This window comes from Perissodus microlepis, chromosome 7, assembly GCF_051167445.1.
Source record: "Perissodus microlepis isolate ML-2025 ecotype Zambia chromosome 7, ASM5116744v1, whole genome shotgun sequence".
NCBI classification, from domain to species: Eukaryota; Metazoa; Chordata; class Actinopteri; order Cichliformes; family Cichlidae; genus Perissodus; species Perissodus microlepis.
The window spans coordinates 59,308,371-59,330,797 of record NC_140467.1 but is presented as its reverse complement, the minus strand read 5'-3'; the positions used below and the strand labels follow the sequence as shown (position 1 = coordinate 59,330,797).

Sequence of the window (22,427 nt, the reverse complement as noted above, 5' to 3'; positions counted from 1 at the left end):
CAGAAGAAAACTAACAGCTCTAACATACTTCAACATTCAGTATACAGCAAGAAATTACACTATGTTAATGAAAATTAAAATTCACAGTATTCTTTTGCAAAAATTAAAGTCTCCTCTTTTTTTTTTCTTTATTGTGAACCTACAAATATTATTTTTGGCAGTCTAATTCATAACAAACTAATTATACTAGCTATCTCCCCAATGGATAAAGAAAAATGGAAACATTTCATGAGAATGTAAAAAGAATTCTGTTACAATTAAAGTGCTTTGTTAAGGTTATTAACCTTAAACCTGCTTATTAAGTAAAAATGTTGCCTTCCAATTAATTTATTTTAAAAAAGCTTGTTTTATAAACTGACTTTATGACCAGGAACTATAAACCTCATGGGGGCATGGGGTTTATAGTTTATAGCATGGGGGTCATGCTCGTTGTTTTTCCTCTTGTATTCACATTCGCATGTGTTCAATAACACATTTATTCTTTATGAAATGAAACAAGCTGTTGCTCATTCTGCTGCTCATTTAGCACTCGGCGAGGTCTGGTCCTGAGGACCTCAGGAGAATCGTTCCAAAGTCACTCGCTCGCTCCATAAGTTGTCCGACTGGGGCTCCTCGTTACAGCAAAGAGGTACCAAGCAGTGCCTCAGTCTGAATACAGTGTGATACCGCTTAATACAAATCATTCATTTTCAGCCTTTTCCTTCTGCCCTCTTGATAATTCCTGTCTGATTCCCAAACTTTCCTCCTTTTTCCTTTTTTCCCCTTCTCGTCTTTTTGTCCTCCCGTCCTCTTCACCTGTCATTAATGTTAGCGTACAGTTGGAAAGGTATCATCAGCCATAGATGCTAAAGCTCAGATACTGGCCATCCTCTATGAGACAGACCACAGGCCCAGTGCTCCACCGGTAAGATGCATGTGGATTTAGCCCCGGGTCTTTTTTGTCTGTGTTGCCGGGGTTCATTTAAAACTGCAGCTTGCATTCAATTTAACAGTATTTCATCACAGCAAACACAACTCCAGATACTAATATTCATGAACTGATGGGAAATGTGTACGCCATAATCACGGGTGTAAGATGCATTTTGGGTGATGTAGGCAGGTTGTCCTCTCTGGTTCTGGTACAGGACTTAGAACCTTTATGACAACTAAACAAATAATAAAATGTTAAATTGGTGAAGTTCTCTTTAACAGCATCTTTCATAACTAACAAAAAATGACTGTACTTGCGTCCCTGCTTTGACACATACACAGGCCTGGAGCAGGTCTAAACGTCCATGAATCTTCTGCTCTTTTTACAGTCCTGTAATATCGCCTGAGAATAAGTATCCAGACTGTTCCTGTGAACTGGAAGTGGTTGTTTTATTTTTTATTCTTGTTATTGACTCTTGCACAAAATCATACTTTGTGTCCCTAAAAACTTTCATATACTGCTTCAGCAACTTTACAGCGCTCAAGAGCAACACTTTCTGTGATTGTGACCAGCTTTGCAGCTTTGACAGTTTCTCTATGCTGCAATCTGGCTGTTTGCTCCTGATATATGTGTGTTTTTGTTTGGGTTTTTTTTTTCTTCCCCTCCTCAGGTGTCTCTTGGAAGAAAACGGTCCTAAAAGCTTGTCTGAAAGATGCTTTCAAAAATCTAACCCTATGCTGGCCTTCTTCCTCTCAGTGTGTGGTGCGTAAGGACTTCCCTCCCGGGTTGGGCGGCAGCGACATCTGCCACTTCTGCTCCAAGCGGGTATACGTGATGGAGAGACTCAGCGCCGAGGGCTACTTCTTCCACCGAGAGTGTTTCCGCTGCGACGTCTGCAACTGCACCCTCCGCCTGGGAGGACACACATTTGACTCACAGGAGGGTACGTTGCATTTGCTGGACTTGCCTTTAAAACCTGTAGGAGACGTCACTTCAAAAGATTTTTTTTTCTGCTTTCTGTACAGCTAAATTCTACTGCAAGCTGCATTATGCACAGCGCCTGTACAGCAATAACCCAGGAAGAGTTAGGAGGAGAATGGTAAGGAACCCAACATTTACTTATTACAAACTAAATGTTAATTACACAATGTAATATCCATATGTAATATCACTGTTCAGTTCTATTAGCTAGCTTTTAGAAAAGATCTTGTTTTATAGCACAAAGGAAATGTTTCATGTTAAACTGTTTTATAAGGAGCTTGGAAAGAAAAGCATCTGGACTTCAAGTTTCCTTGAAGAAGTTTCACCTCTCATCCGAGAAGTTCTAAGAGCAATGGAGAGTCCCACATTTTAAACTCTATGGGAGTGTCCCCAAGAGGGACATGGACCCCCATTGATCTTCTACCTAATCACACGAGCCAAGGTGTGAAAACATGTGTGGGTCACAATCGGCCAAGGTTTCAGGTGAACCCATTGTGAAGCCTAGCCCCACCCTATGATGTGATTTCGTGTGGTCAAATGGCCCAGGATGTGAGTTGGCGTTAAGGTGTCTGGGAAGGGATCGCAAACCTGGATTATAGGTGACAGACACTGTTCAAAGATGGCCGTTCACAGTGGACATAGATGGCTTCTTTCACTTCTTTCACACTTTCCTCTAAAGAGGATGCTAATGTTCACATTTTGGACATTTGGATATTTTAGGTAGAGGATCAATAGGGGGTTCATGACCCTCTTGGGGACACTCCCATAGGGCTTAAAATCTGTGACTCTCCACCAATTACTCTTAGAACTGAAGAAGCTTCTTCAAGGAAACAAGGAAAAAGTCCAGACGCTTTTTAGAGTACAATGACCTGGATGACTGAGAACCTTCAGACTGTTTTCTTCACTGATATTCATATGAACAAGTACCTATTATTATGGGTTAGCATTCCACCCTGCTTAAAGGATACAAACAAACCTTCAGTGTGGGTATCTGTCCTCCATACTGTACGCCTCTAATTCTGGATTACCCTATATTCAGCATGAAAAGAATAGCAGTGTTAGAGCATCGGTGTGAAACAGTAGTTTTAGTGGAGTAAACTTGTGTGGTTGTCTAAATCTTCTTGTTGAAAAATTCCCTGTTGTTGTGTTTTAGAAGAGTGTGTTGTGTTTCTGAGTTCTTTCTCTGTGTGTTGTTTTTATACAGGAACCCCAAAGTCGTGTCGCACCCTCGTCCATGGACGGCGGGAGCTACACCACCGCCACCACGGGCAGCACCCAGCTGCAACCCCCAGGTACCCTGGTTTCCTTGCTTAGGCGAGGCTTGAGCCTGCCGAGGCGTGCTAGCCGGGCTGTGTGTGTGTTGCCTCAACAGCTGTTGGGAAGTGTGTGTGAGTCTTTCTCAGCTGTGGGGTCGCACGTAAGGAGCTACTCGCATGACTATGTGTTGCTGTTTGAGCTGCTGAGCCTGGGCTGTCCTCTGCTCTACATGATGCATGAGGTGTTGGGACAGATCTACCAGGAGCCCCAGATGGCCCAGCAGCATCTCGTCGGCCACCAGCTCACTTAGGAGGGAGACTAACGGGGGGGGGGGGGTCATGGAGCCAGGTGGCCAGATAGGAGCCCAGATGGATTTCTTTTTCTTTTGCATTTCCAAAAAAAGCGTCAAATGTGCAATGCTTTCCATCATTTCATTTCATTTTAGTGTTATGTTTTTGAAGCCATCAGTAATTTATGAAGCAGGACACCATGTTGAGCGCTACCCGGGTTCTTTTGGTACATGCTTGTTGACCATCAGGCTCTCTTGGTGTTGTAACCTTCTCTGACTCATGTGGGTTTGTTCCAGGCAGATTTTTACCCACTGGGCTGTCACAGAAATGTCCAACCCAGACCACAAGACACTCTATACAAGAATCTGATTAGTTAATATATCGTCAGTATTATAGTAATTGCACTAGAGTGACCTGGAACACGCTCTCTGCTTCAATCTTTTTAAGCCATCAGGACTGAGTGTTGGTTTTTCTCAGTGGACTAAACCAGTAATCCTGGTGTCTGCACTCTGTCTGCTGCCCCGTAACTCTGCAACACCAAAGTGTGCAATAGTAATACCAAACTTTTCTTTTTTTTTTTTAATAAATACATTTTTCAGGAAGTGCTTTTCATTTTTGTATATCTTTTTTTTTTTTTTTTTTTTTTTTTTTTTTTTTTTAGTATCTCAAAGTATTTCACTTTGTGTATTTTCTTAAAGGTAATTCACCGATGTCCCTTTATTTATTCAGGATTCATTATTTATTGTATTGTTTTCTGTTAAAAAAACATTTTAAAAATATGGATGGAATTCAAATTATTAAAAAAAAAAATTAATCATTTACGTTTTTCTCTCTTTGGGTGACGATTCATCTAATTTTTTACTTCTGTTTTCTAATTGTCACGAGAGCACCCACTCTGTGTTGGGGGGTTTTTTGCAGTATTTTCTTGCATTGGGTTATAAAATTAACTCAAAAGTATATTATTGCTTTTTCTTAAAAAATAAAACGAGAACAAAAAAGACTATCTTTATATAATGATCATTTCAGACTGTTGGTTTTTTGTTTTTGTTTTTTTCTTTCGGCCTCCCTGTTGGCCAAAGTCATTGAATCCAAACCTACTGAAGTTCTTGACTCAGTGAAAATGTTCACTTTGTTTTTAGCTTTGCAACAATGTAGCGCTTTTATTTTGTGAAATGTGAGCCTTATTTGGTATATTCTGTTTTGTTAATGATACCTAAGGTGTATTCAGTTCTTAATATCTTAACGTGAGAATTTCAGTGCTGATTGTACCATTTCCTGTAATTCTCACTATATTGTGCATTTTTTCCATCTTTCCATTCATTCTCCTTTATCTTATCTGTCTCCTTTTTCCTCCCCCTCCCAAATTCATTTCCTCTGTCTCATTCACTTCATTTTGTTCAGTCCGTTCAAGTTTCCAATGCTGCACCCTCTGATTGGCTGAGTCCTGGGAAGGTGACGATTGGCTGGCTTTGGCCATAAGAGCTTGTCTGCTTTCGTAGCTCTGTACTGTCTCTGCGTAACCCAGAGTAACCAGCACAAACCAGCATGAACCACACGTATCGCATGCTATAGTTGATGAAGGTGTGATCATTTTTCATATTTTAGTGTCCAGAACTAGCAGGCTGTGCAGTGCCACCCTCTGCTTGTGAACTCTGGTTTTAAAAAGGTGCTAAAAATGTTCAGTTTGAGCTTTACAAAATGCTTTCATCATTTATATACAGTCTATGGATCTAGGGATGGCGCTATTGGTTTTTGACGTCAGCTGACCAACAACATTTGGAGGGATTCTCTTCACAGAGCCTACAGATGAAATAAGCAAACTTAATGTAGCCTTCTATTGACCAATATAAATATAAGAGTTAAACCAGTGGTGGATTTTTGTGTCCGATGTTTGGTCCCCATTAAATGTGCTGGGCCATTGTTCAACTTTCTACCACTGTACTTCACAAACGAGGCAGAAATTTAACTGAAGCATGGCGATTGACTCTCTGCTCAGCCGTGGTGCTACATGTGCTGCAGAAAGTGTTGAGAGAAATTTCAAACGGTGCAGAGAGAGCAGATCACTGTGTGATGATACCAAAGCTTTCATATGATAATGCAGCATAACGGACACCAGTACTGGTGGAGCTTCAGGATTAATGGCTGATATTGGCCGACTGTATCAGTTTGACACAGACTCCTACCTGCTCTTTTGAAGTATTTAAACTTTGGATACATAGAAATATCTAATTTAACCTTTTTATTTTTTAGTGCTTTAATTGGATTTGTTCACCTAAGGGAAGGGACATATAAAGGTTAATGTTGCAGGTCCACTATTTTTAAAAACCTTGGATTAAACTTCATAATCTTATGGTTAACGGATGCATATGTAGCACCTTTTTTAGCCAGTTTGCGCAGGCTAACCCTCGTAATGCTCATGTTGTGCTCTGCTTGTCCCTCACTGCTCTAACACCAAGCACCGACGTGAATGCCCCTGGATTGATTTGTTCTCTAACACAGCAGCAGCCTCCCTTCTTCTTAGGCCCGTTCGACGGTAACACGTGTCCACATGTCTGTGGTCTGTCTGTGGTTCCCTCTGTTTCAGAAGGAAGCCTCCCCCCCTCAGAGCCCCTCTCCAGGTCCCTCTCATGTACCTCCTAGTCTTTGCTCAGGAGTGAAGCAGCCCAGTAGCAGCTTTTTGGTTTTTTTGCACACTGCCACAGACCTTCTTGTGGCTGTACTGTCTGTGTTATGCAGTTATGTTATCTCAACGCAGCCTTCCAGCCTTATTTTTTCCACATTGAGAATTCCTGTAAAAATGCTAATTTATGATATTTATAAGCTGTAAATATATTTCAAAATAAATCAGTTTGATTGCATAAATTACTCGCGTCATCATTTGTTGTAATTGGTCAAGTTTCGCTATACAGTTGAACGGGTTGTCTCATAATTGAGCAGTTAAATAAAAAAAAAAAACAAACACAACTTCTTTTATAGGAAATCTTTTTTTTTCTTTTATGCTAACATCACCCACACAAATCATGTTCACGATCACAGCTTTTGTTAACCATTAACTTGAGCTTTTTGAGAAGGTGACAAAAAATGCTGGCTATTAATAACAATAATAACTGTAAAGGCAAACAAGGAAGAACAGGCTTCATGCAAAAGCTTGCATATAATTGGAAAAAGCTCAAGACCTAAACAGAACTGAAGTGAATCTTCTGTTAGCTTTCTCATGGGTTCTGCTAGCGGGTCTTCTCTGTCCTTTCCTTCAAATTTGACATCTCTGAATCCTAGCTTTAAAGGTTTTTTTTTTTTATTATTATTTCACTTTCACTTGATCCCAAACCTTTCAAGTAAATTTTTTGAGCCAAACCAAAAATGGATAACTGGTGCTATCAGTGTTAAAAATAAGAAAAAGATCTAAGGGCCCATTTATACCTGTGGTTATACCGACATCTTTTCATTTCTTTGCTGTTACCAAGTGGAATCCCCTTCTGTACAATGTTGACTTCGTTACTCTGTGAGTACTCATGAATATGTGACTGTGTATTTTATTAATGCCTGTATGGAAATGAAGGTTTTTCTGTGAAGTTGCAGTTCAGTCAGACCACTCACCTTTACTTTTACCTTTTACTTCTTACAGCAGCACTGTGTAGTTAGTCGTTCAAGCTTCGAGCTCAACAGTCCACGTAGATATTTTGCATGTAGAAATTGGGGAGAGATGGGAAAATGCAGCTTAAACAAACACGACTGTCTGTGCGTGTGACGCAGCACATTTCTGGTTGTCTGACTGAACTCGTCTCACTCTGTGTGTTTAAACAGCTTCTGTGACCCTAAGAAGCCAAAATATGGTTCAGATTAAATTCTTGAATTTAAGAATAGTTCTGTTTAATTTTGCAATGCTTAATTAGCGCCTAGCATCTTTACTTTGAGGTGCAGGACTAGTAGTTCAGTTCTTGTAACTGTCAACTTTTTGTGCTGAAGTTCTTAAGCTCACAAGCATGAAACGCGCCGTTTAATAACACTGTACCACTGATTAGTTTAACACGAACTTGAATGTAATGGCTGCATACTGTTGTTACTTGCAGACGAGGCCTCCAGTTCACTCTCTGAACCGCTTGATAAAAAAGTTCCCGACGATGTGGATGTGGCAGTGGAAGCTCACGATGCTTCCTGTTTAGTAAAACCCAAAACGCAAGATACCGCCGCAGCAAAAGGTCAAAGCCAGGACTCTTCCAAAGGTCAGTGCGATTTTCTTTTTTGAAGAAATGAGTATGGTAGGCTGGAGAAAAACAACGATTTCCAGCTGCTCGGATGGCTTTTTAATCCCCAAAGTTTATGTTTGTTGTTTCATTCATAGCATGATATTCCCTGAGGGAGAATCTCAAACTGGCTGAACTCTAACTCGTGACTTTACTTTGTTTGTGTTGGAGACCCTCCTCCGGTTATGTGTGGGAGACAGGGGTGCGACTGATTATTATAGTTTTTGTCCCACACCACTGTAACAGTCTGTCCACATCAGGGGTGGAAAAGTACAGACATACTGTGAGTAGAAGTGTGTTGAAAAATACTCCAGTAAAAGTTAAAGCACTGGTTCAACTTTGTTGCTCGAGTAAAAGTGAAAAAGGACTTTCTGCTTTTTTAATATAATACAATATAATATTATTACGTGAGTGCAGACACTCTTTGTGGATTTACACAACTGAATTCAACCAGATGTAAGCAGATGTTTCAGCTCTGTTCCATTTTATTGTCTTTACACCAGACGTTAAGTTGTTATAACGACTGAGTTCAGTGAATGAATCCAAGCATCAACTTAAATGTAAATGAATCTGTGCTACACTTGATGTAACCCAACACTCTGACCTTACCAGTCCAACACAGGGCTTTACTGCAAACTCACCACAGTCCTGCAAACTAAGCTGTTTACCTGCACAAAACTTCCCAGAATTTTCATGCGACGTTTGAATAACATAAAGTTGGTGTGCTTAGTTTGTTTCGCAAGACATTTCACAATATGAAAAAACACAATTTATCAAAACGCATCATATACAGATCCAACACGTGATTAAAAATGATGACATTGTGTGCAATCTTTAAATGTGCAGCTCATCAAGTGTCACTGAGCAATCTGTACCTTTTTAAATATAACCTCTCTTCTCTGGTCTACATAGATTTCTCCACATGAACATTGCAAACTCTTAAACTCTTAAAGCTGAGGTTCTTAGTATTCGCAGAGTATCTCCTCTTATCCAGTAAGAGATTCTAAAGCAGAATACAGAACATCTCAATTTCACTATTCTTCCCTATTTAAATAGGACAAGTAACACCTGCAACATGAGATGTGCTTGAGATATCACTCAAATCCATTTATTACCACTTCTAATGGATATTTTTCCACCTGTTTAAGAAGCTCTTTGTTAAAATAAAGAAAAGAAGGAAAATGTGTTTCCTTTACAGCAAAACAAAGGCTTGCAGGAATGCATGAAAAAGCTCTTCCCAGCTTTTTAGAAACACGTTGCTGGCTTCAAATTTAAAATATCACATATTTTACAAATGGTATGTCATATATTACCTTTGTGCTATTTTCTGTGAAATATGCCTTTAAATTAGTTTCACATTATTGCATTCTGTTTGGATTTACATTTCACACCATATTCCAACTTTTTCAAAAATGATGTCGCACATTATTATTAAAATGTTCTTTTTCTTACCTGGTGAGATGAGCTTTTTCATGTGACCCACACCTGATCTGTTCCACACCAAATTCTTACCTGACAGCATTCCCCACATTCACTTAATCAGCTTTCATTTCATTTTTTCTGTGTTTAATTCATTTCTGCTTAATGTTAACCTTTGCAACTTATTGAAATTCTTCCCTTGTTTTGCAGATCACTGTAACCCCAAACACAAACACAACAACAGATGGAAGCGGAAGATTCGAGCAAGTGAGTAGCTCAGATTTTCACTCCGGTCTTGCCTCTGCCATCATCATCAATCTTCTTGTCGTTGTCGTTGTTGTCGTTGTCGTCGTCGTTGTTGTCGTCGTCGTCTCAATGAGAACCGAAAACTTGTTTCTTGTCTGACAGCTATTAATAGTTTGGTTGTGAGACTTTACTTAGTTGTTTTTACAGTGCAGGCTGTTACTGATAAAACATTTCACTCTACAATATCTGTGCACAAATAACGTGATGTGACAAACCAGATGTTAGTGGGGAAAGTGCCCAATTACAGTTACTGTAGGCTTGTGGTTTTTATGTAGTTGATAAACTGTCATCCAATGTATTCAACACTAGAGGTCACTGTTTCCCAACTTTGTAGTGTTCTGGGCTGTGTGTTGTTTTCTGCAGAGTGATGGACAGACAGTATTCCTCCTAACTGCAGCCATGACTGACAAATCCTCAGAAAACAAATAGTTTTCCTTCTTTATGTGTCAGGTTGATAATTTTGTTGTTATGGCTGCTTACAGTTCATACATATATTTTTAGCATTATTCAATCTGCCACCTGTTTCAAGGTGGTTTGGCTCACACTGCTTTTGAAGACTACACACCTACACTTGTACTCATTAATCTGTCATTAGTTAGAGAACCCTAAGATACAGGTTTCTAAAAATAACTTGCAGCAGGTATTTTCATTTGTCACATTTACGAAAAGGTCTTAACAGAAACAAGGGGCTTACTTTGTGTTAAATCTCTTAAATCAATCTTTCAATTGAATTGTAATATCTTAGCATACTTATTAATACTTTTGTCAGACACTGGACTTTTAAAATTTAAAACTAACTGGTTTGAAATTATTTACTGACTGGCTGTGAGTTGGACAAAGCTAAATATTACTCTATTCCATTCAATTCAATTTTAATAATATATAGCACCAAATCACAACAGCAGTGCTTTATATTGTAAGGTAAAGACCACAACAATCAGATGACCCCCTATGAGCAAGCCCTTGGCGACAGTGGGGGAAAAAAAACCTCTTTTAACAGGAAGAAACCTCTGGCAGAACCAGCTTCAGGGAGGGACGGCCATCTGGCACAACCGGTTGTGGCTGAGCGAGGGAGGCAAGATAAAAGACACTGTGGAAGAGAGCCAGAGATTAATAATAACTAATGATTAAATGTAGCGTGGCATGTAAACACATAAGGAGTGAAGAAGAAACACTCAGTGCATCATGGAAGTCCCCCAGCAGCCCAGAACTATTGCAGCATAACTAAGGGAGGATTCAGTCACCTGGTCCAGCCCTATAACTATATGCTTTATCAAAAAAGAAAGATTAAAGGCTAATCTTACAAGTAGAGAGGGTGTTTGTCTCCCAAATCCAAACTGGGAGCTGGTTTCACAGAAGAGGGGCCTGAAAGCTGAAGGTTCTGCCTCCCATTCTACTTTTAAAAAATTTAGGAACCGCAAGTAAGCCAACAGTCTTATCACCCCAATAGAGCAGTCTGAGAGCAAAGTGCTCTATTGGGGTGATATGAGGTCTTTAAGATAAGTCGGGGTCTGATTATTCAAGATCTTTTCCAAGGACTGTCATTAGAAAAGATACTGAACCCCAAACTGCTCCTCGTGTGCCCTTCAGTGTGTGAGCGACTATGATTAAAGCATTGTGTAAATGCAGGTCAATTTATCATATTGTACTGACTGCACAGATTGAAAGAAAATTGCACTTTGAACCAAGTTTTTGCTGCATGACTGAACTGGTACCCGCCACCCTTTAAGAGGCGTGCTGTATTAAGTGCACAGTGGAAATCTTTGCAGTGGAATCCCATAGGATGCCCATACGTTTGCATACATTTCAGATAAGAAAGCCAAAACATCAGCCATTTTGGATTAGCGCACTACCTCGGATCTGCTTATTGTGGTTGCTAACAGTGGCTTTATTTCAGAGCTGCCACCTGGTGCACTTCTTCTCTTTAATTCTGGATATTGTAAAGTTGGTGTTAAAATTCATACAACTTGCATTAAGCTGTAAGAACCCTGTTGAATTGTGTCAGTCACTTCAGTGGCATCATTCACATTTTAAAGATGTAAGAAGTAATGTGAAGCTGAAGTTTTGATGTCTGATGTGTTTCACATTTTCCATTTGCATGCTGAACCTAAAAGAAAAAAGACAGTGTTTCGTGCCTGTATTATATTCAGGTAAATTAATAGTTGCTGGGTAACAGAAAAATGGTTGCAGTATTTGCATATTTTTTGTTGTAAAGTGTTCCCTGTTGTGTCTCTTTATGTAGCCTTCCCTCTGCTTTTCATCAAGCGCTATCCCAAAAGCTCACAGCTGGACAAAGACGGACCTGATACCGTCCCTGAAGCCGACTCTGACTATGAGGAGATCACTTCAGCAGAAAAACAACCTGTATGTTATGACTAATTTACATTCACTGAAACAGAACGGTCTTGTTTTTAAGGAATCTTATTACTAAGAGCAAGGGTGTCTGTGTAATTCATTGATGTTGCACAGTGTGAACAAAAAGACTATTTTCTGCTCTTCTTTCAGCACTCGGACAGCAGTTCCAAAACATCAGTGGATACCCTGAATCCTCCAGAGGTAAATGAGACGAGTGAGGAGCGCTCGGCCGTCTGCAGAACATCTACGCCAAGGAAACGCTTGGCCTTGTCCTTTTCTGCCAAAGAGAAGCTTCTGAACTGGGACGTGGAGGTCAACCCAGAGGAAACTCCCGTTAGCACAACCACCGAAAATGCACCACAACATAAGGACCAGGTGGAGACTTGATCTTTTTATTAACCTGAGAGAAGATGAGCCTGGATATGAAAGATAGTTTTCTCATCTTTTCCTTCTATGCTATGTAGAATGGCTCACGGACAGTGATGTGAGAGATATAAGAGGAATTAATCCTACATTATATTGAATACATTTATCCTCTCCTCTCATGTTTTATCAGGTACAGGCAGAGGCACAACTAGATGAGCCTCGGAGAAACTCGATCCAGAGCGGGGAGGCTTCTCCGAGCCAAACTTCAGCTTCATCCCCCTCAGCCTTCCAGGCTATAGCCAACGCCTTCAGGAGGACATTTAGCGGGACCAATCAACTCAGCAGCTCCAACACTGCAGTCATAATGTATAAAATACTTGGCTCATCGTTTGCTGTTATATAAACCAAGCTGTCTTCTCTACTGCTCTCTATGGGCTTCAAATCACATTAAATTCTGATACTTTTCCTCTGCTTTAACAGGAGACCTAAACACGACGGTCCCCGCAAACGGCGGCCCATGTCCGAGGGAGCGTTTGGCTTTAGCTCACGCTTTAGTGCCATAGCTCCAGAGTCATCCCGAGAGGACCAGGCCAACATGCGTGAAGCTCATTGGGCAGATCCATGGGGGGCGGGGCAGGACCTGCCTTCCCTGTTGCAGCAGGTGTCCTTAAAGGGCCGTAAAGACTCTGGAGAGGTGTTCGCTGATAACATTGGCCCATTTGCACGCAAAAGGGTCAACTTGTTCTCTTCCTTGAGGCTGAGGAAGAGGGAATTGTCTGGGAGTGAAGGGAAAGACCAGGAGGTTCAAAAGGAAATCACAAACATCCTCTCTAACCTCAGAAACAAAGGTTAGTGCAGCTTGTTTGTAACAGTGCTTTAAATCCTCTGGATTTTTTGCCCTTAACTTCAATACTAGGATGTGATCCAATTTACAAGTTCCACACTTTAACTCAGGTCAGTGGGCAGCTGCAACTGCAATAATGTCTGATGATCAGAGAAGTGAACTAAACAAAACCCTCCAGACAGAATCAAAGGACCTTGTTTTACTAAACGTGTGTTTTTGAGGTTTAAAGGGGATCTATTCTCCTCATTTTTAGGTCTTTGATTTCTCTACTGGGTGTAATAAAAGTAGTTTTGCATGATTCGCACACCCTAGCCCTTAGTGTAGCCCATCTGGTCATCCACTGTGTGAAACAAGCCTTTAGCACCTTTTCCTTTAATACCACCCTCCATTTAGGCTAGCTTTCTTGTAATTGGCTGCCCCTCATAGACAGAAGGCTCAAACAGCGGGCGGGTGGGGTTTACTGCCCACACTCAGAGCTGTGTGCCTGAGATGACCACGTTAAGCTCCTCTGCTCTGTGTTGTACAGCTCCAGCAATATAGAAAGCCATCTGAAATTGAGGGTTTAGAGCAATTTCAAGCCTCCTTATTTAAAAGTCTTGCCATGTTTAATTTCAGTATCCACTGCTGAAAAGAAGGAAGAGGTTTTTGGCCCCCTTTATTGCTTATTTGCTTCATGCTTGTATGGTTTCCATACTTTTTGGAGCCAATTTTTTGTGTTTGGAGTGCAGGCTTCTGAACACCTAGAATTTTTCATCCATGGGATTATCATAGTAAAAAAACCTTAAATGCATTCTTTTCATGCTGACTTTTAAAGTTTATCTGTATAATCCAAAAAGGCTCTTTTTTCTCTTGCAAATCTAAAAGGATAAGAGTTTCTAATTATCCTCACTTTTTAACTTTTCACTCTTACATATCCAGCATCCAGTCAGCAGAATTTGGAGGAGCCCTCCTCAAGTGATGATGAAAATGAAAACCTGGTATCCAGTCAGAAGGTTTGTACATTCCTGTTGAGTGAGACACGGCACATTCCAGTTATTCCCGCGTGTACTGGGTTTGTTTTTTGGTTTTTTCCATGTGTACATTTTGTGAAATGTTCCACGCTTCCTGTCCCAGCTGCAATCAGAGAAACTGAGGAGGAAGCAGGAAAAGACAGTGGCCCAACAGGCTAAACGAGAACAGCTAAAGAGGCTTCACAGAGCTCAGGTATCGTAATTTCCTTTTAAATTCAGTCTGTGGTTAATAGAGAGATTTGTGCTGGAAAGCTGTGCATTGGTCTGACCTGACAAAAATGTAAAAACCCCTAACGTGTGTCTGACTGAAGAGCTTTTTGCTACCAGTCATAGTTATACATTTTATATTTACCTGATGCTTTTAAAGTACAAAGGTTTGCTGCTCGCTCAAAAAGATCCACGATGTTTGTATCTGAGAGTATGCCCACACTGATGACACTGAATATCTAGCAGTTATGGCTGTTTCGCCGCCTTTGGCTTTAACAGAGAGGTGTTATTATGTTTCAACTTTCTGCTGTAGTCAAAAGTTCATTTATGTCTATGAGCACATTTATATCTTTAGTGCTGTGCAAAAATGTTGAGCCACCCCTCGTTTCTTATTAATTTTATAATAAGAAGTAGGTGCACTGATTTTATTTAAACATGTGAAAACATACAAAGAAATATAAAGTCTAAAACTGATTTTGTGCAGTTCTGTTGAGCTTGATAATCAATATTTGGTATGACTGCTTGTATTCATCAACACAGTCTTAACTCTCTTTGGCAGCTTTCTTGCATTTTCTATAGTCTTCATTGTATAGTCCTAGTCCCATTTTCTGTCCAGATGATTCAGACCTCACCGTTAGAACTGCTTGAATAGTTCAGTTCAGTTCATTTTTATTTCAACCCCGTTTTCTTCATTCTTATATTTGTTTAAAATTAGTTTTTTTTTTTTATATTTTATTTTAAACTGGTTTATGTTGTTACTTTCTTCACTATTGAGATAGACATACTTTTTAAAGTTGTTCTAGCACTTTGTTTTTTTAAATTCCATTTCCTCCCCCCTTTCTCTTTCTATAAACAATTTACACATTTCTTTTGGAAGCATTTTGTTTCTTGCTTTATATATTATTTGTGTTGTTTTAAACTTCACCAAGTCCTGAAATTCTATGGCTTGCATTTTGATAAAGAGTGCATTTGTATGGTCCCTGTACCCTGCATTATTTATTAATCTAATGGCTCTTCTCTGTGTTATGGTTATTGGTTGTGTATTACTTTTGTATGTGTTTTGAATGCCTTTCCCCAGACCTCTACACAATAGCTCATATATGGTAGTAGTAAAGCACAGTATAATATGTGCAGTGCTTTCTGATCCAAGATTTGCTTTGTTTTCCCCAGGATGGCAATACCCCGTGCCAGTTTCCCCCTAACATAAGTAATATGTTAGGTTCTGATAGTGTTGAGATCCGGGCTGTGGGGAGGCCCATCCATGACTCGTGGTGTTCTGTTGTATGTTCTTCTGTCCCAACATGCTTTTACTGCTTTGCCAGTGTGTTTGGGACCATTGTCATGCTGAAAAACAAAGCTGTTGCTAATCAGATGTTTTCAGATGGCATTGCACGGTGGATCAAAATTTGATGGCACTTTTCTGCATTCACAATCCAATCAGTTGTGACAAAATCCCCATCAATCCAACCATGAGAAGAAATAATTAGAGCTCGCGTTCAACCAGTTTTCAGGTGGTTGGGTGTGGTATTTATTACAATTTTCTCATTTCACATATGACCCCAGCTGGTTCTTGGGCCATAAAGAATGAAAAGGAATAAATCAGGGCAGACTATGGAAAAATGCTTTGACTAGTAACAAATGGAGCCGCTCTAAAGGAATTTAATAATGATGCTATTTGAGTATTTATTTATATATTTTTATATATATATATCTATATATATATCTATATATATACATATATATGTATATATATATATATATATATATGTATATATATATGTATATATATATATGTGTATATATATGTGTATATATATGTATATATATATATATGTGTATATATATATATGTGTATATATATATATATATATATATATATATATATATATATATATATATATATATATATATATATATATATATATATATATATATATATATATATATATATATATATATATATATATATATATATATATATATATATATATATATATATATATATATATATATATATATATGTGTGTGTATATATATATATATATATGCATCTGATTATATAAAAGGACACAGGCATGAACAAATTGGGGGGGAAAAAAATCAATATAACATATGTTAATAAGGTAGTGGGCCACCATGTGACACCAGACGTCAATGTTTCCTGGCAGTGATTCTTCACGTCTCCTGAGCTCTACCACACGGATAAATACCCAAAGATATTCGTGTGTGTGTGTTAGTGGTTTGCATCCACCAGTGTGTGAATGTGAGAGTGAATGAATAGTGGAAGTGTAAAGCGCTTTGAGTGTCTAGAAAAGCGCTATATAAATGCAATCCATCATAATTATTATTATTATTATAGTGGTGAAGACTGCTGTCTAACACGTCCCCCCAAACATTTCCATTCTCCATCAAACCTTTCAGGGAGTCTGTTTGCCCTATGGATGAGGGCATCATCACCCGGGAAGAGGCTACTCCCACCGTGACAGAAATGTTTCATCAAAGGATAAAAATGACCAGCTTAATGTTTATTTGCAGTGACCTTTCACAAACAGAAGCACTCCTCACTGTAAGAGTCGGTGCTTCAGGTTTTTCCTTCAGTTTGTTATCCTTGTTTATTTCCCAAAGAATGTCACAATATTCCTTTCACTGCTGACGGTCCCTGCTGATATCCGTCTCTGAGATTTCTTCCATAACCCCATTACAAGGATGGTAAATGGAACATTGTTTGCAGTGCTCACAGAATTGAAAAATTGCATTTATAAAAAAAAAACAAAAACAAAGAACGGCAGAAAAATCTCTTACTCCGAATGATTCATGTAAGTGTTTTCTACTGAAGAAATAGGGCCTTTAAACTTGTTCATTACAAGTTCTCAGAATTACCCAGAATAACAAGGACACTTCAGAGAAAGAAGGGCTAATTTTATTTGTGAACACCACAAATCAATTTAGATCCTTTGTATGGAGGGGAAAGCAGAAATTTCAAAGAACGATTTCTCCCTTGATTAATCTCCTTTGATCACATCTAACTACATGTGTCATACGGCGACGTCGTTGCATTGCACAGGTGATCCAGAGACAGTTGGAGGAAGTCGGAGAAAAGCAGAGGGACCTGGAGGAGAGAGGAGTGGCCATAGAAAAGATCATAAGAGGAGAAACAGGTACATTCAGACCAGTGCCTTACAAACCTGTGAGTCTCAGCATTGCGTAGCTGCTTTTATTTGACAGAAGTCTGTACCATAACACCTTGATTCACTCTACTATACAGCTCAATGGAATTCCACAGTGAAAGCTTCATTCTTTTTTTTCCTTCTCGTTCTGTTTAATTGCACTGCCCATACTTCTCAGACCATTTAGAGAAAAGCACTGCCTTGTAATCCTGGTCTGGTTAAAAGCCTCTACATACGGTTAATGGCTGTGCTCACAATAGACACTAGGGACTTTATTGTTGCTTCATCTTTCTACAATACAGGCTTCTGTTTGTGTTCCAGTGAATAGTATATGACCCTGTGACATGATGTGTATGTCATTGAAGTTTGATTTTTTTTTTTCTTGCAGTGGTTTTTAAATAATTGATATAAATTCTGAAATGTCTTTCTTCTTTTTTGATCCCTATCAAACCTCTCTTTTCCTCCCTACATCTTTCCCTCTTTCCCTTTTACAGAATCTCCTCAGACGGACGACAGTGACGAGGCCCAGCTCTATCAGTCCTGGTTTAAGCTCGTCCTAGAGAAGAACAGATTGGCACGCTATGAGTCTGAACTCATGATCTTGTAAGTGAATGCATTATGAAAGCAATTCCCTTTTCTCGCATGTAGAGGTCTCACTATTTTCTCCTCTGTGTTCAGCGCTCAGGAGCTGGAGCTGGAGGACACACAGAGTCGGCTGCAGCAGGATCTGCGACGCAAAATGGCAGTAGAGGGTACGGCCTTGAGCACACAGCGCTGCAGTCTGATATAATATAGCATGCTCTTATTTCTGTCTTCCTCCTGCTCTTTTTAGATACAAAGAAGAGTGCCTCAGAGCTGCAGGAGGAACAGGTGATCCTCGCAGAGATCATGAGAACAGTGGAGAAACGAGACATGTTGGTCTCTATTCTGGAGGAACAGAGGCTCAAGGAGAGGGCTGAGGACAGGGACCTCGAGAGCCTTGTGCTCTCCAAGGGCTATGAGTTCCACTGGGCCCGCATGGATGATAGCTGGGGCCAGGAGAAGCAGGAGTGATGGCTGAAAACCGAGGATCTCACTCTGAAGAGGACAGATTAGAAGGAAAACAGGTTCCCACAATAGTTTGCTTGTGGCTTTTTTTTGCAAAGCTATAAGTCTGAAAAATGTTGAAGGAATCTTGAAACACTGACGAAGATTGTAAGACTTGATCGTGTTAGAAAGAATAGAAATTGACCCTTAGATAGTGGCTTCCCGTATAGCCACGAGGGTTAATAACTTTTCTGCCAACTTTTCTCAACACTCAGAAGTGTAACTGCAATGTCCCATGCTGATACTGACCTGAAACTTGATGTATGATATGCTTAACCACCTCTGATAATGTGAGCCACTGCCTTGAATGCCTGCACTCATCATAAACCAAACTGCCTTATTTGTGGCTGCTAGCCATAAGAGTGGACTTGTTGCGACAGATTGGTTATTACTGTAACACTGTATCTTCACTGGATAGCACATGGAAGGAGTCAAAAGTTTTTCTGGAGGCTCTTGCACAGCGTGAATTGTTATAAAACCAGAAAAATGCTTTAAGTATTTCACTATGAGTCACTTTATGTGCAGCCTTGTTTGTGACTGTAAACTCTTGTGCATATTTTAAATTTATTCACTTTTCTTTTGGATCAAATAAAATATATTTGTATGTATGCTCAGGCACTAATTAACACCAGAGAAATGGAATCCTCTGCCATGGAGCTGCTGCACAGACTGAAACCACAGATGATCTAGGGGAGCCGTTCCATTCCTATTTGTCTCATTGTACAGTTGGCTGGAGTTCAGCTAAAAAAGCAGCAAACAGCAGTAGCAAGACAGTCCACAGTGAATGGTAAAAGCATAGACTGTATATAAAAATGGATGGGCCGCTTACTCCTCGTGTTGAATTCTCAAAATCAGCATTTTGGTACCACTGTGTAAATTTTTGGAACCAAAATGATCGTGATCTTGTTTGAAGTGGGAATTCATTAGCCTAATATTGTCAGACTTGAAGCTAATTAGTGCTAAGTAACAGAAAAATACAATGGTTGAATTTCACTCACCAAAACTAAAGCACCAACTTCTTGGACAGACTATACCACCCTGTAAGCAAGGCACCGACAGCACAAACACTGGAGGTCCAGTTCCGAGACTTAAACTAAAGAAGGTAAAGCCCAGCAAACACAGATGGGCGGCAGCTTCCTGTGTTGAGACACCTGGCAATGCAAGCAGCTGCAACCCTCTCTAGTATTAAATTAAAGAAACTTCTATGAAGACCAAAACAGGAGGCTGTAACCAGATATTTTTGTTTTGTTTTTTTATTGCTGTAAAAATGTACATTTTAACATGGGATTCACTAGCTGTGTGTTTAAGAATCAAATGGTTATCGTGGTTGAGGAAGACGACTGGTATCAGGAAACTGCTGCTAGAAACCAGCTGCTGTTGCTTGCTTCATCTGTGAAATTCAAATGTCAGTGTTGTAATGTTGTTTGTTGTCCCCAAGTGTTACACAGAGGTAATTTATTACAATTTGAAATCGAGACTATTCTAAAAACTTACTCACTTCTTGATCCCCTTTATCACAAGCATAAAGAAAATGTCAAGAGGAAAAATCTTCACTCCACAAAATTAAATTTTTGGTCTAAAGTTTCACTCATTCTGGACTATCTTTGAACCGCCATGTAGAAAACTGGAAGTCCACAGAGTGGGAGTTCTCATGTACTTTTGTTGAAACTTGCAGATATCTCTGGCCTTGCTCCAGTAAGGCATACCACTAGCTGTGACATCCTGAAAGCAGCGTGCCCAAAGTGGATTCATCATTTTGTTAACTACTGTGAATCTGTCTGCAATTCACTGTAAAGGGCTGTGAGTCAAAATGCCATCAAAATGTCATCTCATGAAAAGATGAATATGTGTTTACATGAATTTTAATGCTGATGCAAACTGCCATACTATTCTCTCGGTCCTCGGGCTTTAAATGTTATTTTGTTTATAATAACAAATTATAACAAATGAATGCAAATTAAATAATATCAGAGTAAGTTTGGTTTTCTTTATCAAAAAACTTTCATATTTTATTTTTATGCTGCTTTGAGTGTTTTAAATGAAAAAGAATCTTAAATAAAAATGAATTTTTGGATTTTTGGTACTGTTTTATTGTTTGTCTTCCTCTGTTGATTGTAACAGCAACCTATTTCTTAATGCTTAACAACATAAAGACCAATATAAACAGTCTTAAAAAGCTGTTGGGCTTCAGTTTTCTTTGGCATTGATGCTACAACTTTCTGGAATGCTGTTGTGGTTTTACAGACACATGACCACTAACCACATGATGTTAACTTGTCTGCCATTTTGGACATGTGACAATGTAGGATCAAGTGATTAAGGCCCCAGCCACACAGGCTTAGAGACTGGTCCCCAACCATCTGCCAACCATTGGTCATGAGGGAAAAATTAGTATTCCCCTACCTGTTGTGAGCAGAGATGGGTAATCTGATTACTTTTTTTAAGTAACGAGTAAAGTAAGGGATTACTATCGCAAAAACGGTTACCGTTACTTTCCTGTAGGAACGCTGCGTTACTGCGTTACTAAAACCGTGATTTTTTTTTGCGACGTCTCATGACAATGACGTAAGCGAGTGCGACGTTGGTGACAACAGCTGTGTGCAGATCAACAATGGATAATATATCGAGTGCAGAGAGACTATGAGCGTACAGCGTTTAAAGCGTGGAAGTACTGACCTTACTTTGAGTTTGATTCCATAAAAAGTGACAAAAACATTAGCGTCCGTTGTGCGTGGGAAGAAAACTTCTTTTTATTTTCTGCTGTGTTTTTTGAAAGACTGAGTGTAAACACAAAAAATATTTTATTTTATGTGCTGGAATGTGCAGAAAATATGTTTAAATGTTAAACTAATTTCTTCAAGTCAGAGAATGTTGCATATAATTTAATTTTTATTTGATGCATAAAGTTAAAAGATTAAAACTGATAAAACAAGTTAAAAAAAAGAGACTTTTCCATTTGATTACATTTTGTATGATGGATTATGCAGAAAAAGTAGAATTGGGCTGAAAGATCTATTGCTTTATCACCTATTCAGGTTGTAAATCGTGTTTTTAAAAAGTAACTAAGTAATTAATTACTTTTGAAAATAAGTAATCAGTAAATAACGGGATTACTTTTTTGGGGAAGTAATCAGTAATTAGTTACTGATTACTTTTTTCAAGTAACTTGACCAACGCTGGTTGTGAGTGGTTGCTGGAGCTTGATGGCAGTTGCTGGGAAAATAATTGCTAAAGCCCCAGTCACAGAGGCTTACAGACCCTCTGGCAGCCACTTGATATTATTAACAAAACATACTTGTGATTGGTGTGGGTGCTAGCATATTGCTGTGGTTGTGCTTTGAATGGAAATGTTCTACAAACACTGGCCGGCTACTCTCCAAGCTGTAGCGAAACTATAAAAAAGTGCAACACAAACAGTCTTGAAACACACTGGTTGCACTGTGGAGACTCAACTTTTATTTTCAAGGTCAACCACGTCCCATCAATTTAATTTTTCTTGTTTGCATTTAGTAAAAACTATGAGCAACGGTGGTTTTTGGTGCAGCAACCTCCAGGAACCACTGTCAGCCAGTAAGAGACTACACAGGAACCAGTGGTTGTACGCCATCCAGTATAGTGGACAACTCTTAAAGAAAGTGGACTTGACATCGCTAAGAAACTTTAATTGGAGGCTTGAACAAAAGAATAAAGTGAGTGGAATAAAAAGATTTAAAAAAAAAAAATTAATCAGACAAAAAGAGTTTAGAAAAGGTCCTTATGGGGGTTGGGGGAGGGGGTCCTGTTTGTTTATTATTGGGTAACTTTGAGAAGCTAGAAAACCCCAAGTAAAAATTAAAGGGCTTTAATTATAACGAGGTCACTTTTAGGGTCCTTTGCATCTATTTCTGTTGCCTCCTATTTTCACCTCCTGCTGCTCCCAGGACAGCTCTAGACCGAGTTGGACCCTGTTCCACTTCCCGCGGTCAGAAGCCTCCCGCCTGCTCCC

The 22,427-nt window shown here is 39.3% G+C and overlaps 1 protein-coding gene across 3 annotated transcripts in view; it reads left to right on the top strand.

The window, feature by feature from the left end:
* The window catches only part of mical2b (microtubule associated monooxygenase, calponin and LIM domain containing 2b), a 62,986-nt gene extending 42,470 nt beyond the window's left edge, over positions 1-20,516 (top strand). For 2 of the 3 annotated variants that reach the window (XM_084936298.1, XM_084936297.1), the window contains 17 exons: positions 527-628; positions 812-904; positions 1,667-1,853; positions 1,936-2,009; positions 3,096-3,183; positions 7,509-7,661; positions 9,312-9,368; positions 11,650-11,771; positions 11,913-12,137; positions 12,319-12,494; positions 12,609-12,976; positions 13,891-13,964; positions 14,086-14,175; positions 17,254-17,347; positions 17,851-17,959; positions 18,035-18,108; positions 18,189-20,516. In XM_084936298.1, coding sequence (XP_084792424.1) covers positions 527-628; positions 812-904; positions 1,667-1,853; positions 1,936-2,009; positions 3,096-3,183; positions 7,509-7,661; positions 9,312-9,368; positions 11,650-11,771; positions 11,913-12,137; positions 12,319-12,494; positions 12,609-12,976; positions 13,891-13,964; positions 14,086-14,175; positions 17,254-17,347; positions 17,851-17,959; positions 18,035-18,108; positions 18,189-18,409 — 2,307 coding nt within the window. In that variant the 3' untranslated portion in view covers positions 18,410-20,516. The remainder of the gene's footprint in view (positions 1-526; positions 629-811; positions 905-1,666; positions 1,854-1,935; positions 2,010-3,095; positions 3,184-7,508; positions 7,662-9,311; positions 9,369-11,649; positions 11,772-11,912; positions 12,138-12,318; positions 12,495-12,608; positions 12,977-13,890; positions 13,965-14,085; positions 14,176-17,253; positions 17,348-17,850; positions 17,960-18,034; positions 18,109-18,188) is intronic. The other variant, XM_084936299.1, reaches the window with a different exon arrangement.
* The last annotated feature ends 1,911 nt before the right edge of the window (positions 20,517-22,427 follow it).